At 34.6% G+C, this 16,506-nt stretch overlaps 1 protein-coding gene across 3 annotated transcripts in view; it reads right to left on the reverse strand.

Annotated features, from left to right (window-relative positions):
• Nucleotides 1–16,506, reverse strand: part of DENND5B (DENN domain containing 5B) — a 265,655-nt gene that overhangs the window by 155,842 nt on the left and 93,307 nt on the right. For all 3 annotated transcript variants that reach the window (XM_051962773.1, XM_051962774.1, XM_051962775.1), the window contains exons 3-4: nt 8,584–9,250; nt 3,306–3,493 (exon numbers count right to left, since the gene is read on the reverse strand). In XM_051962773.1, the coding sequence (XP_051818733.1) occupies nt 3,306–3,493; nt 8,584–9,250 (855 nt within the window). The remainder of the gene's footprint in view (nt 1–3,305; nt 3,494–8,583; nt 9,251–16,506) is intronic.

A 16,506-nucleotide genomic window follows, 5' to 3' on the forward strand; every position in this document is an offset into this window, starting at 1 on the left:
CCATCTAGGGGAGGGGGTGAGGAGGAGGGGAAAATTTGGAACACAAGGCTATACAAGGGACAATATTGAAAAATTATCTGTGCATATGTTTTGAAAATAAAAACTTTAATAAAAGATAAGAAAAAAGTTCATACTGTGAAATTATATTGGCCAGAAAAAAAAATCAAAATACCTCTTGATTTTAAAGACAGGAGGCATGGGAAAAAATGGCAAATGAATAAGAAATGGGGAAAGAGAAAGATGTCATCTAAGAAGATATCATTTAATCTTTAAAAAATACCAAATTATCATTTTAAGTTAAATGAATATAAAACCAATTATAAGAGAATATTTTGATTTGGAATTAAATGGTTACAAAGATCTTAGTAAAGTCCAGCTCATTTAAAATCACTTCTACATAAAGCCATTATTTTTACTATTACTTTAAACAGTTCTCATCATCATTTACCTAGAAAGTAGATATTTCACTTCTGAGGTTTCAGTCAAAATAGAAAATAAAAATGTATAGAAAATATGTATATGAACATGGATACTAGAAAATCCTAATTTATCATATCACAGATGATGCTCATGTGAGATATAATGGAAGAGTTTGTCGTCATAAATTCAGATTAATAGTTAGCAGGAGGACCAGATAAAATGGGATGTAACTGGTTCTGTTCCACTCAAGGTTAGAAGATAGTTAGCTGGGTAAAAGTTAAGCTTTTCTTGGAGAGTTCATGCCCAGTAAGTTCATAAGTATTAATTTCTCCTCTGGAGGAGCAAAGCCTCATTTTAATGATCATGCAATGTATGCAGTAGGAGGGGGAACATATCTAAGGGTAAATGTGTAGTAAGCATATTGGAATATGTACACTCTGTAGTCCCAGCAAATGGTAAAATAGGGAAGGGACTTTGTGGTAGGGAATAGGGACTTAATGCTTGCTTTTGTTAAGTATGTACCTATACCAAGACATCTGCTTTTGTAACTGCAAAATAAATTGAGCTTTTCACTTCACCACTCTTAAGTCCAAGAGGCTTATTTTTCATACCCTAGAAGAGTGACAAAGTATCAGGTTCTGCTTCCAAAACAATGTTATTGAGCTGTAGTTTACTCATTGAAGCAGCTAATATAGTTGATAAAAGAAAGTCATGCAATTTATCCCAAGGCATGGCATTCTTGTGTTCAATGATCTTTTTAAATCTAAAAAAAATGATAAAGTTGATGTTGATTTCTTAAATAAGGAATTAGAAAAGTCTAAAACTATAGAAGGGATATTTAAATAGAGTTTGTGAATATGTGTGTGCTTGTCAAGTGTATGCTCAAGTCAGAAAATACGTAGGATCTGAAAAGGCAAATACTGAAAGACTTCACACATAAAATTCCAATATGTTCTCTCTTTTTTTCTCTCTGTCTCTTTCCAGCCCTTCCAATTCCCACATATACATATATGTCTCAAAATCTCAAAAATCAATCTCTAGACCATCATGGAAAATCAATGTCTACAAATTCATAGACTGTGCTAAGCAAATAAGAAGTGAAGTAAATTATATCTTCTAAGAAAATCATGTTCTAAAATAAAAACTGGGTAAAAAAAGTAAAGAAAATCAATAAGGAATTTCAGTGGATTTGGCTAATCCATTTTTTACCCAGGATAAAAGAATGGGTAGTAGATTCTCTCGCCTAAAAAAATATATTAAGTCAGATTTAAGAATGAGTAGATTCTCTCAACTAAAAAAATAAGTCAGATTAATTTATAGGAAGAGAGAAAAAAGAAATGAGAAAAGAAACTTCAGAGAAAAGCGGGAGAGCTTAAATGTGGCTTATTCTAAGCTATTTTCCACGACCAAAGTGTGTCCTGTTAATAATTCACTGAACAAAATAAGCAATGGATGACTGCATTTGCAAGTGGACAATAGCTTTGTATATTAAAACTCACTTGTGCTATAGGTGAAGAATTTCCTTGAAAATGGTACTAAATAAGTTTAGTAATAATATAAAGTTGAATTATTTTATGCTTCTCATTTTAATTGTACATATTATTAAGAAAAGCAAATATTCTTTTCCTTCCCTCTTTTAAAACCTCTTGAGGGTCCAAATAATAAATATCAAGAACCAATAAACTAAAAATAATTTATTTATGAAGTCTAGACTATATACCAAATGCTATTCTAGGCTGAGACTACAAAGACAAAAATGGAAGTCTCTGCTCTCAAGCCTCTTATTTAATTTAATTAAAACCCTCAAGGAGTTTAATGGAAATTAATAACCCTAAGATCACACTACAGCCAGCTATGGAATTTTATCTCACTTATATTTATAGACCAAGTGATAGAAATATTGTCTCTAGGTCTTAAAATAAAAAATGTTAAAATGTTTGTTATTTCATCAGCTACAAAGTGATAAAGGATGTTCTTTTCATGTTCCAGAGGTAAAAAAATTAATCAGTTTTAATGTTTTAAAAATTGTTATAAAACTTGAAAATCACTTTTAAAATGGAGGTGGGAAGGTTGGGTAGAGAAGAGATTAAAACTACTTTAAACCAGACAACATAAAGAACATATATATCTTATCTGAGGCTCCATTTTCACTACTTCTTAAAGTTATTTATCATTGACTTGCATCAGTTCTGTCTTATATGTAATAAAGTGCTTATGGAAATGATTACAACGTGGTAGCATCCATTAGTAAGGCAGCAAGTTGGCACAATGATTGAATGGAAGGATTGGAGTCAGGAAGACTAACCTCACTGAGTTCAAATTTAGCCTCAGACTAGCTGTGTGACCCTGAGAGTAAGTCACTTTGCCTCAGTTTCCTCATCTTTAAAACAAGCTGGAAAGGGAAATGGCAAAGCACTTTGGTATTTTAGCAAAGAAAACTCCAAATGGAATAAAAAAAAGAATTGGAGATGACTAAAAAGTGACTGAGCACATACATGGAGCATCCATCAGTGGACAATGTCTAGTCTCTAATATTAAAACTATAAGCTGAATTTGGTTGAATCACTCAACAAAAGAGAGAGGGAAAGGGAGACAGCTTGGCAAAACAGAGAGCAAACATCTCCATGTGGGCTCAAGTTTCATCTCTGAAACATATTAGTCATATAACTAAGGCAAATTACTGGTCTAGGCAACTCTAAGTTGCAGAAAAGGTACTCCTTTATATTCATAGATGTATTCTTCAATGGAAGTTCTTCATAATAATATCAGAAGTTTTTAAAGTAAGAATATAAAGGGAAAAAATACCCATGCAAAAGCATTATTTAAAAACCTTATATAAAATATCAAGCAAAAGCAAAAGTGTAATAAATCACAATAAAATTTACCTCCTGTGGAAGTTCTAATTTAGAGCGATCAGTTCCTTCTTTTGACTGAAGTCCCATCAGATAAGGTACAGGAGCATCAAGAAAATGAAGGAGGGAGGCAGGAAGAATGGGTACATACACATGTTGCCATTGAAATGGGAATAAAAGTGTGGTGATCCCTTCGGCTACTGTCATTAGGCGCTGATAATCTTTAAAAAGAGAGAAAAAATATACATGAATCAAAAACAAATAATCTTCATTGTATAAGACTTGATAATACACATTAAGGGAGAATGTTTGTGAATGATTCTTTATAATTATGTAATGAGCTAAACAATTTCAGTTTAATTCTCCTTGATTTCAAAAAGCATAGAGATCATTATTCACACATTCAAAATACCACTAACTAGTTTAAAACAAACAACCCCTTTTATATGTGAACCTTTCTTTTTAAAATATGAGATTAAGTATTATTAAAATCATTCTTTGTAATCCTATTATTATCCAAAATATACAATGTTTACAGAAATTTCCTTTGTGAATTTTTCTGGTAGGGATGTTTTGTATTAGGGCTGGCAGTTTTGGTTTTTTGTTTGTTTGTTTGTTTGTTTTGTTTTTTCTTTCAACAGAAAGTGTCTATATTCATTGCTTGAGGAATGCAAGACAACCCACTGAAAACCTACAGAGAGGGTGAAGAAAGAGAAGGTCTATGCAAACAGTAACAAAGCAGCCAGAATACTTAGCTCACAGAATATATAGAGAAGGATAAAGTGCCACTGGACTAGAAAAATAGGAAAAAGCCAAATTGTGAAGAGTTATTTAAATGCTAAGTATATAATTTCATATTTGATCTGTGTATAAAAGGGAGCCATTGAAGTTTATTTAGTAATAGGATGACAGTCATTCCTGCATTTTTAAAAAAATCACTTGGGCAGCTAAGTGAAAGATGGATTCAAATGGGGGAAGTGCTGTAGAGAAAACTAAAGAAGAAACAAGAATATTTCAAACAGCCCCGTGATGAGTGGAATAGTGAATTTGTTATGAGATACAAAAAGGTTGCACTGCTGAAGTGAAGACACATTTGAAATTGCATAACAAATTTGTAACTATAGCCAGTTTAGTACAATATTACAATTTCCTATAGTTTTGTTCAGCAGCATGTGAATAAGAGTATAAAGGAAGCAAATGATGGGAATTTTCAGCAAATTACCTTTTTTCAGGTATCTTTTTCAGTAAATTTATTTTTTAAAAATTATCTAAGTTCTACTGGTTGATTAAAAATGCCAGAAGGGAGCTCACGTGCAAAAAAACTAGAAAATTTTACCGCTTAGAATTTAGGGGAGAATAGTAGTTAGCTGCCTTTTGTGAAACTATCCCACCAATTTCAGTATCACAATGGTAGTATCTCTGCCATACTTAATGGCAGTAAGAACTAGACTTTGCAATAGACCAGAACCTATCTAAAAACATGTAATCTCAAGCTTTTCCTTTATAATTTAAGAAAAATATGTATCACTTAGAAAAAGCCCAGAAGAAAATACCAAAAATAATTAATAATTTGAGAAATGTTTTTCACAACAGTTAAAGGAATTGTGACTATTTCAGGAAAAAAAAAAAGAATGTGTAAAGAAATATACCATAAGACAGGAATTGAAATGCTGTGGATAAATAGCATGTATTTCTATATATATGAAAAAGGAAAAATGAAAAATTTAGTCATTAGTAACAACTTTCTTCCCATAAGAAATTTAGGCATTATAATTTATCATCAGGGACTGTCATAATTTTCCTTTAGAAATTTTTTTTAAATAGTAAATTTAAGAAAGTACTATTATCATACATAGCAGGTCTGTTCATAGGCAAAAACATTATCAATACAAAAAAGTTGGGTCATTATAAACATATTCTACTTGACTTATTCTACTGATATAATTCTTTTTAAAAAGGAGAAAAGCAAAATGGTAAAAAATAGACTTCATACCAATACCCACAAACCTCATGAATCATCATTGCAAATAACAAAATATGTATAAAACATGAAACATTGTCCAAAAAATCTGTCATTATGGGTATTAATATTAACATTTTTACAAGACTTTGAGTTTTTAATTTTTTCTTGAATCCAGCAAGGTAAGGAAGCCAATATTCGTATTTCTCTTTACATAAATGCCCAATATTTAGAAATGCTACTTCTGGGACAACATCAAATATCTATGTTCTTTGATAATCTTATTAGAAAAACAAACTCTTTACTTGGGATGCTAAGTTATGGGAGGCCATAATTAACAGGGTTATTACTTGCACAGTTTTTTTAAAAAAATATTTTCAAAACACTATCCTTTTTTGTGTGTGTTATTATTATTTTTTTTAAATTTAATTTAATTTTATAATAACTTTTTATTGACAGAACCCATGCCAGGGTAATTTTTTTACAACATTATCCCTTGCACTCTGTTCTGTTCCGATTTTTCCCCTCCCTCCCTTCACCCCCTCCCCTAGATGGAAAGCAGTCCTATATATGTTAAATATGTTGCAGTATATCCTAGACACAATATAAATTTGCAGAACCAAACGGTTCTCTTGTTGAACCGGGAGAATTGGATTCAGAAGGTAAAAATAACCCAGGAAGAAAAACAAAAAGTGCAGTTTCTTGATGTAAGTACATGCAGAGTTTTAAATGAAAATCACTACAAAACTAATCCCCTCAGTAATCAAATGTTTGAGATGTAGGACTTTTAACAAATATTTCACTTGTATTCTTCTTTCCTTCCTCTAATTAAATCTTCCAAAAACAATAAAAAAAAAAAAAAAAAAGGAAAAGGTCCTAACTATACAAAAATATTTATAACAGCTTTTTGTGATAAGCAAAGAATTAAGATCATGTATTATGGAATGGCTGATCAAGTTGAGGTATACTATTGTGGATTACTGTGCCATAAGATGAGCAGGATAGTTTCAGAAATACCTGGGGTAATTGATATGAATTGTTAAAAAATGAAGTGGACAGAACCAGAAGATCACAACTATGAAAGTGTCTTAGCTACTCTGATCAATACAATGATCTAATGATGCGGGAAAGATTCCTTTCTAGATTCCCACCCTCTCCTAGTTAGTAATGTAAATTGCCCTTTAACTCACAAATCCTGGTCCCTTTGAATTCCAATAAAAGATCTGACCTGTTCCCAGCCCCACCCAGATTTGAGCCAACTTTGGGGCTACACCCGAAAGCCCCTCGAGCTAAGTCTCCTATTATAAAAAGGCCACGCTGGGAACCCCTCTTTGCAGAGATTCCAAACATGGCTACCATGTAAGGACCCTCTGTCCAGTGCCCTCCTTATCTCTACCTTCGCCTATACTTTAACTTTGCTTATCCAATAATAAACCTCTTTTATCAATCTAGCTCTCTGGGCCAATAAATGCTTTTATTGGGAACTCGCGCCGCTACTAGATCCCCTTGCGCCGAATCTATACCCCAAACCTGCCACTAGACCTTAACCCTAATTTCATTTAGGTACCCCAAAGCTAGACCTCAACACTAAGATAGTTCTACAGGCCTGCCTCATGATAAAAAATTCTATCTACCTCCAGAGAGAACTGATGAAATCTGAGTGCAACTGAATTGTAATTTTGTCACTTTCTTTGTTTTTCTTGCCTTTTTTTTTTTTTTTGGGCAAGATGACCAACATATTTTTCATGATTTCACATTTATAAATGATATTGTATTGTTTGTCTTCTCAATGGGTTGAGGAGAAATTGCAGGGAGGCAGAGAATACAGGATGCAAAATTAAAAAAAAAAGAATATTGAAAATAAATTTATATACACATACATATATATAAATGTATTTTAAATCTTTAATATCTGAAGTCTATTAGAAAGACATGCAAAGTCTTTTGCTTAGGAAGCTATATAGCCAACAATTTCATTCAACTTTCTGCAATACAGATCTCATGCCAAAAGTATTTTGAAATGTTTATTATGAAGTTGTAAAACTTATATTATGAAAGAAATGGTTACCTGTTCACTCAGTTACCATGTATGGCTAGGAAGTTTTTTTCCTCTAATACTTATCTCTCCAAAGTTATTCTCACCTTATAAAGAAAAATAAGGCAAACTGCCAAAACTTGGCTTTCATTTTTTTAATAACATAAAACTGCCTCTACCATATACCATTTATAAGAAAATAGACAAATATTTTATAAAATGTTAGCAGCATTGGGTATTTTAAAACTTTTTATAAGGCTGCACAGTATTTTGTTTCATTTAAATATAAAAGCAAACATTTGTAGATTATAAAAAGTATAATACAAAAAGCCAATAAATTTGAAGTTATCAATTATCATAGAATTATTAGCAAAAGAAATGTGAATTAAATAATCTTTAAGATTTTACATCTTACCCATCAAATTAAGAGATTATAGCAGAAGAAAAGAATCAATGCTTTAGAATGAGTTTAAAAAACAAAAACTGATGCTTTTTATTTTTTTACACCATTCATTTTCTAAAATACTTTCTGCTACTACATTTACTCAGCATTCTGCTCTCTGCCCCAAAACCCCAAATCTTCCCTAGTAAAACTCAGACGTAGTATGACATCAGGCAATGTAGTATTCCCCTATCTTCCTTTCATCATGAAGAGATTTGTTTCATTATTTTTTCTTTGGAACAAGTATACATTTTTGTGCTTAAGTCAGTTGTCTTGTGTACTAATGTATCTTAATAGGAGATGAAAATGATTCAGTTGCTTTGGAAAACAATTTAGGATTACATAGAAAAAGTTATCAAACTTTAACTTTTAATGGGCTTGTATCCCAAGGAAGACAAAGAAAAATAAAGATCTGGAAACTGCAAACAAACAAACAAAAATAAGCTCATCTTTAGTAAAATGGACAAAATATGGCATATGGATATAAAGGAATATAATCATGTTAAAATATTCAAATATGAAAAAAAGAAATATGAGAAGTTTCATATGAACTGATGCAGGGTGATAGTAGATATATACCGCATACACAAATCATTACACTTATACTGATGAAGACAACTCTAAAAAGTAGCTGATTTGAGACTAATTATAATCATTAATTTCAATTCCAGGGGATATGATGAAGCTTATTTTTTTCTTGGCAGAGAGGGGGTAAATTTTTCTATGCAGGATGTTGTAAAACATTTTCAGATCCAATCACTGTGGTAGTCAGTTTTGTTTAATAATTTTTCTTTGTGAGAGAAGCTAATATTGGAGTCATTTTTTAAATGTAAATTATTTTGATGTAAATAAGTAAAAATAAATAAGGACTCACCTTGTGAATATAAGAGAATCTGCATTTCTAGAAGAACGCATGTGAAAACTTGAACAAGATTCTCCAATCCTAGAAGTTCAAAGATTTCCCAAAGAGGATAATCTGAAAGTGGGAGCTCATTGGGTCCAGGTCTCTGGCAAATGACAGGCTCATAAACACCATAAAATTTTAATGATCTCCCTGGAGGTGGAAGGGGAACCTCATAAAGAATGTTATGAATATAGCTCTCAAGAGGTAAGGGTGGGGGCTGCTGGGAGCTAACTGCCTTATAAAGCTGAAGGAGAAATTTCTTGCAAGCTTGCATGAACGGTAGTGGAGTGATCAGACATATACTTTTTGAAACAAACAGTGTATCTCTGCTGATGTCATAAGAATTGTATCGCTGGAGCTTAGCAAGTGAAGTTGCATCTCCTTCGTCAATATTGCTTATGAGGGAATCCATGCTGCAAGAGGATGAGGCATAGATACTACTGTAATGTTCTGCATTATGCATTTGGTAGAGTGTATGCATTGCTGTGCAGATCTGTTTACTGGTAACTTCTTCATAAAAAGTAAGAACAAAACCATAGGTGCGGGAACCATCTTCCCTGGTAATTATAAATGAGTGGAATTGAGGCTCCCTGTTATCCATTTGCGTTCTGAAGGATAGTCCTTTAGGCATACAAAGCTGTGGAAAAAAGAAGACATAATAAGAATTTACAAATATTGTCATCCCAAAACAAGTTCTGTGGATCAGTTGTTCTTAAAGAGCTAAGAGTGAAAAACATTTTATCTACAATCCTAATGCAGATAAAAGCAATGAGAAAGCAGAAAAAACACTAAAATAGGGATTGAAAGATCAAGGTTCTGCTCTTAACTCATAATTTACTAGTCATGTTATCTATAATAATAACATTTCTAAGTTTCAATTATCTAACTATGGACCTAATAAAGGTTGATGATCATGAAGATTACACTTAAGAACATATAATAATTTCCATTTGTAAACAGTAAGATGATGAATATTTAATGAAAGAGGATTTCTTTTCAAGTATTCCTGATGAAAAGACCAGAGCAAATCTTATTTTCAAATATAAGACTCAAGAAACATAAAAAGGTAAACAGGTAAGAGAAATCATAAAGGATTCAATAAGGTTAAACAGTTTATATTCCTATAAGAGAATATGGTATGTGTAACTCCTAAGAGTTATAGAATTTTATTATTTTTAGGCATTTAGAAAAAGTATATAGTTATCCCTTCCACACTGTGATTTTTTTTTACTGCATTTTTAATATATCGTGGGTCAACGTAAGAAACTAAATGGGAATTTGGGGGAGTTTTGGGAAACCACAGATGACATACAAAGGAAGTTTGTGATCAAACATTTAGCCCAAACTTTACAATAAGGTACCCCAAAAAAGAAAAAGTAAAAATTCAAAATTTTCTGGTACAGAGGGAGGACAAAAAATTTTATGTGGATTTTCCAGATTGCAGGGAGCACTATACCCCTAACTCTCTTGATATGGAAGGGATAATTACCTAGACAAAGGCAATGAGTGTGAATTGACTATAACAAGACGATATCTAGAAAACCACAAAATAATACAAAATTAAATAGTGAGAAAGAGAAAGGGGAAAGGAGAAGTATAATGAGATAAATTATTTCACACAAAGGAACTTTTACAGTGGAGGGTGATGTGACTGGTGTAGCAAATGATGTGGCACCAGGTGATGTGCTTTAGAAGCACTACTAAATGTCGGGGTTCTACATGTGAAGAATTCACAATGGCCATTCTCTTTGATAAAAGATAGGTTTATTTAAGAGAAGAGGTTACAGATCTCTCTAAAACAAAAGAAAGTGGGAGATGTTGGAATCCTTACAAAGTGTTAACTCATTAGAGTTGATAGAGACAATAATTATCTAATTTAGCATGGTTCAGTATGATTGATCTGATCTTACAAGGAGATGTTATGGGCCAGAACTTGAAACAAGGTACTAAATGGAACTGACAGAAACTGAAGAGATAAAATAGACATGAGGAAAGGCAAATATGAAATAGAATGGAAAGGCACATAGCAAGGAAAGGGGTTTTAATAATTAATGCTGGAAAAGACAAGTTCCTTAGTGGAATTCACAATTACCTAGGAGAAAGGGAACACCTTATGAGGTTGGGATATATCCTTAGCTGGCAGACTAAATCCTAAAAGGAATTTAGCACCCAAAAAAGAGTTAGTTAGCTATCAGGAGGAAAAGTAGGTCCAAGAGGAGAGATACCATAAAGCATAGTGGAGTTAGAAGAGATACCATGTTTTTGTGACAGGTTAATTCAAAGGAGTACAGCAAAGATGGCATGTGCCATAAGTAGATTTATAGGGAAAATTTAACCTCAGGGACATGACTGGAATTTCTGAAGAGACACAGCAAGGTCCGCGAGCACTCATGATCCCACAGAGGGTGAGCCTCAGGGGGTTGATGTGGACTGACCTCCACAGAGGGTAGGACCATGGAACTAAACTGATCTCCATCAGAGCCTTCTCCCTGCCTGGCCCAGGGAATAATTCCATTAATGCTCTGGTACCTGCCAACCACATTCATTATTCAAAACCTCAGGGGAAGGAAATTGAGAATGTATGGAAGAATGCTTGAACCTTTACTTTTATTGGAACTGGCTCAAAGAGGGAATAACATATACATTCAGTTGAGCATAGAAATCTCTTATCCTACAAGAAAGACCTGTTATCAAGTAAGGAGGAACAGTGAGTATCTTTTCAGAAAGGGCCTAATTAATGCTTTTATGACTTAGAACATGAAGATTATTAAGCTTTGGGTCCAAGATTGGGGATTTATTTCAATAAAAGAAATCACTACAGCCTTCAGGACTAGTGCATGTTTAAATGTAAAGGTTTGTATTAACAAGTAAAGATACCATCTCTTCAAGAATGACAATCATCCTACATTTTATATTGAAGAATTATCCCTAAAGGAATTTTCTGAAACATTAGTATAAAAAAGTAGTAAGAGAAAAAAAGAATGAAAATTTGGTCACTCCAACAGCTGTAGAAAAGATTAAAAGAGAAGTTGAGAATTTTAGATAGGGAGAGAACCAAGAAGTTTCTTGTGTTTCTTCCCAATATTCTTCTATTATTTCTGATCTAGTTTATTTTTCTTGCTAATATCTATTGCCTGTTTTTCGGCTCTTCATGACAGTTAAAGACAGACTTGCACCTTTATTTGAAGGTCAGGTCTACATTTGATGATCATAAGGAGCAAATCAGTTTTTAAGTGATAAAAGGTACAATATTTTAACAACCAATGGCTCATTGAGGGCCCCTTTTCCAAGATATGTTCTGAAAGGAGCTGGGGGGAGGAAATGTTAGGAAAAGGAAAACAGCAACATTGTTTTCCCCTTCCAAACAGGTAGGAAACAATAAGATATAAACTGATGCTTATTATATTATTCTTTCTTTAAAAGTTGAATGCATTTATTTGCTATTTGTAAAGCATGAGCATTTCACTTGTGTTTGAGGACAACTGAATTGCTTTCCCTGAATATCTATATTATTATCGTTGTCTTTATTAAATACTCTATAAAAGACTGGTAGAAAATAATTTCAGTTCTACTGAATGAGACTGAGTTAGCTTAATGCTCTATTGACTACTTGCTGAAATCAGGTTTGACTTTCTATCTGGGAAGAAAAATCAACTGAACCTTGTTTCCTGAAAGACTGTTCAGAACAAACTATTCCCAATGTAGATTGCTTTAAGCCTTTGCTCCAAATTTTCATGCTTTGAATCATAAACTGGAATCTAATGGTACTAGACGCCAAATCTACTTCAGTTGCTCTGATTTCTTTAACAGCAGTTCTCTTATCACAGAGAGAAGATAAATAACTCATCATCCTTTCTCAAATCCCTACACCACTGGAGAAGAAAAAAAAAAAAAAAAAAGCAAAACCCACTTGAATTACTAGTAGGTAGAAATTAAGGGATTTTTTAAATAAATAAATTAGCTACAAATTAGAGGAAGAGAGGAAGTTAGGAAAAAAGGCTCAAGTCATCCCAAATTATCAAGGGAGACAATAAAAGTCGATAGCCATATTTCTGATGCTCAGAACTGTGGTATTCTCTTCTTTTATATAATATATGATGGTTCTGTGTGGTAAGCAGGTTTCTTGGGGAGGTTTTCTGGAGGCAGCCTTAGTTTCAGTTCAGAGTAATAATCACTCCAAATGCAGCCAGCTGATAAAATCCAAACATTTATTTTCTCCTTTCTTAGGCCCAGGTAGTTTTCTTAGAGGCCTCAGCTTTCCTTGGTTCCGAGAGCTCTCGTTGCTAGTCTTTTGCCTCTAGCTCAACTCCGAATGTCTCCAGCCAGCACAAAGGTGAAAGTTGGAATGAACATGACTCTGCCTCCGAGAGTGGGCTTGTGGGCTTCCTCCCAGAGTCCCCTCTGGCCCTAAGAGCTTCTTGCTTATAAGAGTTCTCTAAAGTGTGAACACAAGCATTGTTTCTATCAGTTCCACTCAGTACCTTGTTTCAAGTTCTGGCCCATAACATCTCCTTGTAAGATCAGATCAATCATACTGAACCATGCTAAATTAGATAATTATTGTCTCTATCAACTCTAATGAGTTAACACTTTGTAAGGATTCCAACATCTCCCCCTTTCTTTTGTTTTAGAACATAAGGTGGTCATGACCTCCCTGACTTCTCAAGGAGGTGAGAACCCCCAAAAAGATGATCACCTCTTCCCTGACTGCTCAAAAAAGAAATGAAAACACCATAAAAAGAAGGTGGTCACACCTTCCCTGACATCTCAGGGAGATGAAAACACCAAAGGAAATAAGAAATCAAATCAGATTAGCGGGTTTTCTACAGGGGCTCACTTCAAACAGGTATCCATAAATCCATCAATATGGGAGGTATTACACATAATTATATAAAATACATAAGCACATAGCAATATAACACAGGCTAGTAGTAATGTAACAAATAACATGAATTAACATGAGAATTTATACATGTCCATAAGTCCTAGAAATAGTCCAAAAGGAATCCATTGTCCATTAGTTCATGTGCCAGGAATCCAATAATTCCTGTAAGCTTTGAAGTACTGCAATAGTCTCATCAAAAATTTTTCATCTCAAGGAATCCAATGATTCCTGCTGGTTTTCAAGAACTGAAAGCTGAAGATTTTAAAGTTCTTTTAACAGTCTCATTGTCAGCCATGCTCTTTCAGTGTCAGATGTTTCTTAAATCTTCTCCTTTGTTTTGAGGTTTTTCACTTTTTCTGTTTCTCTCTGATGGACAAGGCAAATACAGCTCGTTGGCATCCATCTGATTCCTTCTCCATCTGTAGAAATACAAGCAAACCCTTTCTCCCAGGCAGTTAATTCCCTTCTAGTTACCACTTTTGGGATTTCTCCTCATCATCTGGTAATTACATTGGAGCTGTTTGCACTGGACACTGCCCTGTTGGGTTAAAAGGCCTGTATTCTCTCCAACTGTAATCTCTTCCTGCCATGTGATTATTTTTAGGCTGATTGATCACATCTGAGTCCTGACCTTCTAAAAACTCTCTGGGTGTAACCTCAGCTGCCATCATGCCCCACCTATCTTTTGATTGATACCTTGGAATGGGGCCCTGCCTCTCATTTCTCTGGGTCAATCTACATTCTGAGGCCCACTGAAAGCCTCGATTACATTTTGGACATGGGGTTTTGGGTTTTTTCTCACCCTGTCTTTTCATTCTATCTCCATATCTACAATGAGCGCTAAGATGTCCTATTTTTCCACACTGAAAACATCTATGAGTTTCTCTAGAAGTCCCTTGCCAAGAAGGACTCTGTCTTCCCATGTTCATTATAGTTTGGGTATAATAAGCATTTGTGCCCCACTGTGGCACAGCGTCTTATGATCTCCTCTAAAGGAGCATCTTTGTCTAGTCCCTGTTGGAATCTTTACAAACTGTTAAGTCATTAGAGTTGATAGAGACAATAATTATCTAATTTAGCATGGTTCAGTATCCTTGATCTAATCTTACAAGGAGATGTTTTGGGCCAGAACCTGAAACAAGGTACTAAGTAGAACTAATTGATACAATGCTTGTGTTCACACCTTTACTCATTGGAGTTCACATGTTTGAGAGATTTCAGGGTTTAGTATGGGATATCTGAATTCACACCTCCCTTGAAGCTCTTAGGGCCAGATAGCACTATGGGAGAAAATCCATAATCCCACTCTCTGATATATAAGAATAAAGCAGAGGTCCAGTTAAGAGAATTCAGCTGAATTAGACTGAGAGGGGAGTGGCAAGTGAGTTCAGCCAGAAGCCCTCTCTTGGAAGAGAGTTACTTCGGGTTAGAGTGTAATGGGCTGAGGCTTGAGTTGATGCACTGAGGTCCCAAGCACATGAGGCTAAATAGTAATTGGACCATACTCTATTAATATATAAGCTTGGAGAAAGAATGGCCCCTGCCTACTCTTTATGCAAGTCCTGATGTGTTGTATAGGAAATGATGTTTCTGGTGAGTGGAGGCAGGGGAGTGAAAAAGGAAGGGGAGGAGAGCTCAGACCTTTCTCTCTGCTAGCTGTTTGTTTCTCTTCTTCTTTTTGCTTTAGTTGGGGTTAAGTGACTTGCCCATGGTCATACAACCAGGAATTGTTAAATGTCTGAGGCTGGATTTGAACTCAGGTCCTCTTGACTTCAAAGGCTGGTGCTCTATCCACTGAGCCATCTCCTCCCCCATCAACTCAAGCCTCAGCCCATTACATTAGAGAGAGTTACTTTAGAACATTGACTGGGGTTGGAGAGGAGCACTCTGGGAGGAAGCCCACAAGCCCTCTCTCCGAGGCAAGAGAGAGTCATTCCATTTTCCACTTGGCTGGCTGGAGGCTGAAGAAAGCAGAGGCAGAAGCAAAGGACAATCTGTAAGAGGTCTTGGAACCAAGCAGAGAGATAGGTCTCAATTAACCGGGCTATTTTGGAAGGAGAAAATAAACGTTTGCATTTTTACCAGCTGGCTGCCTTTTGGGTGATTATTACTCTTAACTGAAACTAAGGCTGCCTTCAGAAAACCTCCCCAAGAAACCTGCTTTCTCCCACAGAGAACGATTATTATTTTAAAGAAGAAAAACCCCACAAGTCCCCATATAATTCTTTTGCAAACCTCATTGGCATTTTCCTTAGCCAGATGTCTGGTCATTATTTCTGTGGCAGCATTATCTCCAGTGGTTCTTATTACAGCTATTTGCAAATGTCCCACAAAATCAGCAAAAGGTTCATTGGGACCTTGTTCTACCTTGTTCTATTTTTGTGAAGGCTTCCCCTCGATCTTTTTGTCCTGGGAGGGAACCCCAAGCTTTTATTACAGCCTTAGAAATTTGCTCAGACACTGGTATGGGATAATAAATCTGTTCTGAATTCTCTCCGTACTGACCTTCATCAGTTAGTTGTTCAAAAGCTATTTGTACATTAGCTCCTGTTTGCCTGTTGCGTTGGGCTTGAATCCTACATAATTCATGAAACTCTGAAAGCCACAACAAATTTTGTCCAGATTCTAAACATGTTCTAGCTATGGATTTCCAATCATTCGGGGGTTAAGATTTCATAAGACAAATTATCTAGTAACATCTTAACATAAGATGATGTAACCCCATAAAGAGTGCAACCCTTTTTAAAATCCTTAATTTTTTCCAAATTAAAAGGAGTGTATCTTCTCCCTTTTTGACCTGAAGAGTCAAGCTTTTCAATAACAGGATATGCATTTATAAAATCAGATATATCTTCTCCATTTTTTGCCTTAATTAATGCCGCTTCTAATCTTGTCATATTCTGCTTCACAGATGCTGACTGTGTTTCTGCCTCTCTTCCTCCCTCTTCTTCCTTTACCCATGAAAGGCTAATTGAGGGGGGAGGGTCATGAGATGTGGAATGATCTAA

This window comes from Antechinus flavipes, chromosome 5, assembly GCF_016432865.1.
Source record: "Antechinus flavipes isolate AdamAnt ecotype Samford, QLD, Australia chromosome 5, AdamAnt_v2, whole genome shotgun sequence".
In the NCBI taxonomy this organism is placed as follows: domain Eukaryota; kingdom Metazoa; phylum Chordata; class Mammalia; order Dasyuromorphia; family Dasyuridae; genus Antechinus; species Antechinus flavipes.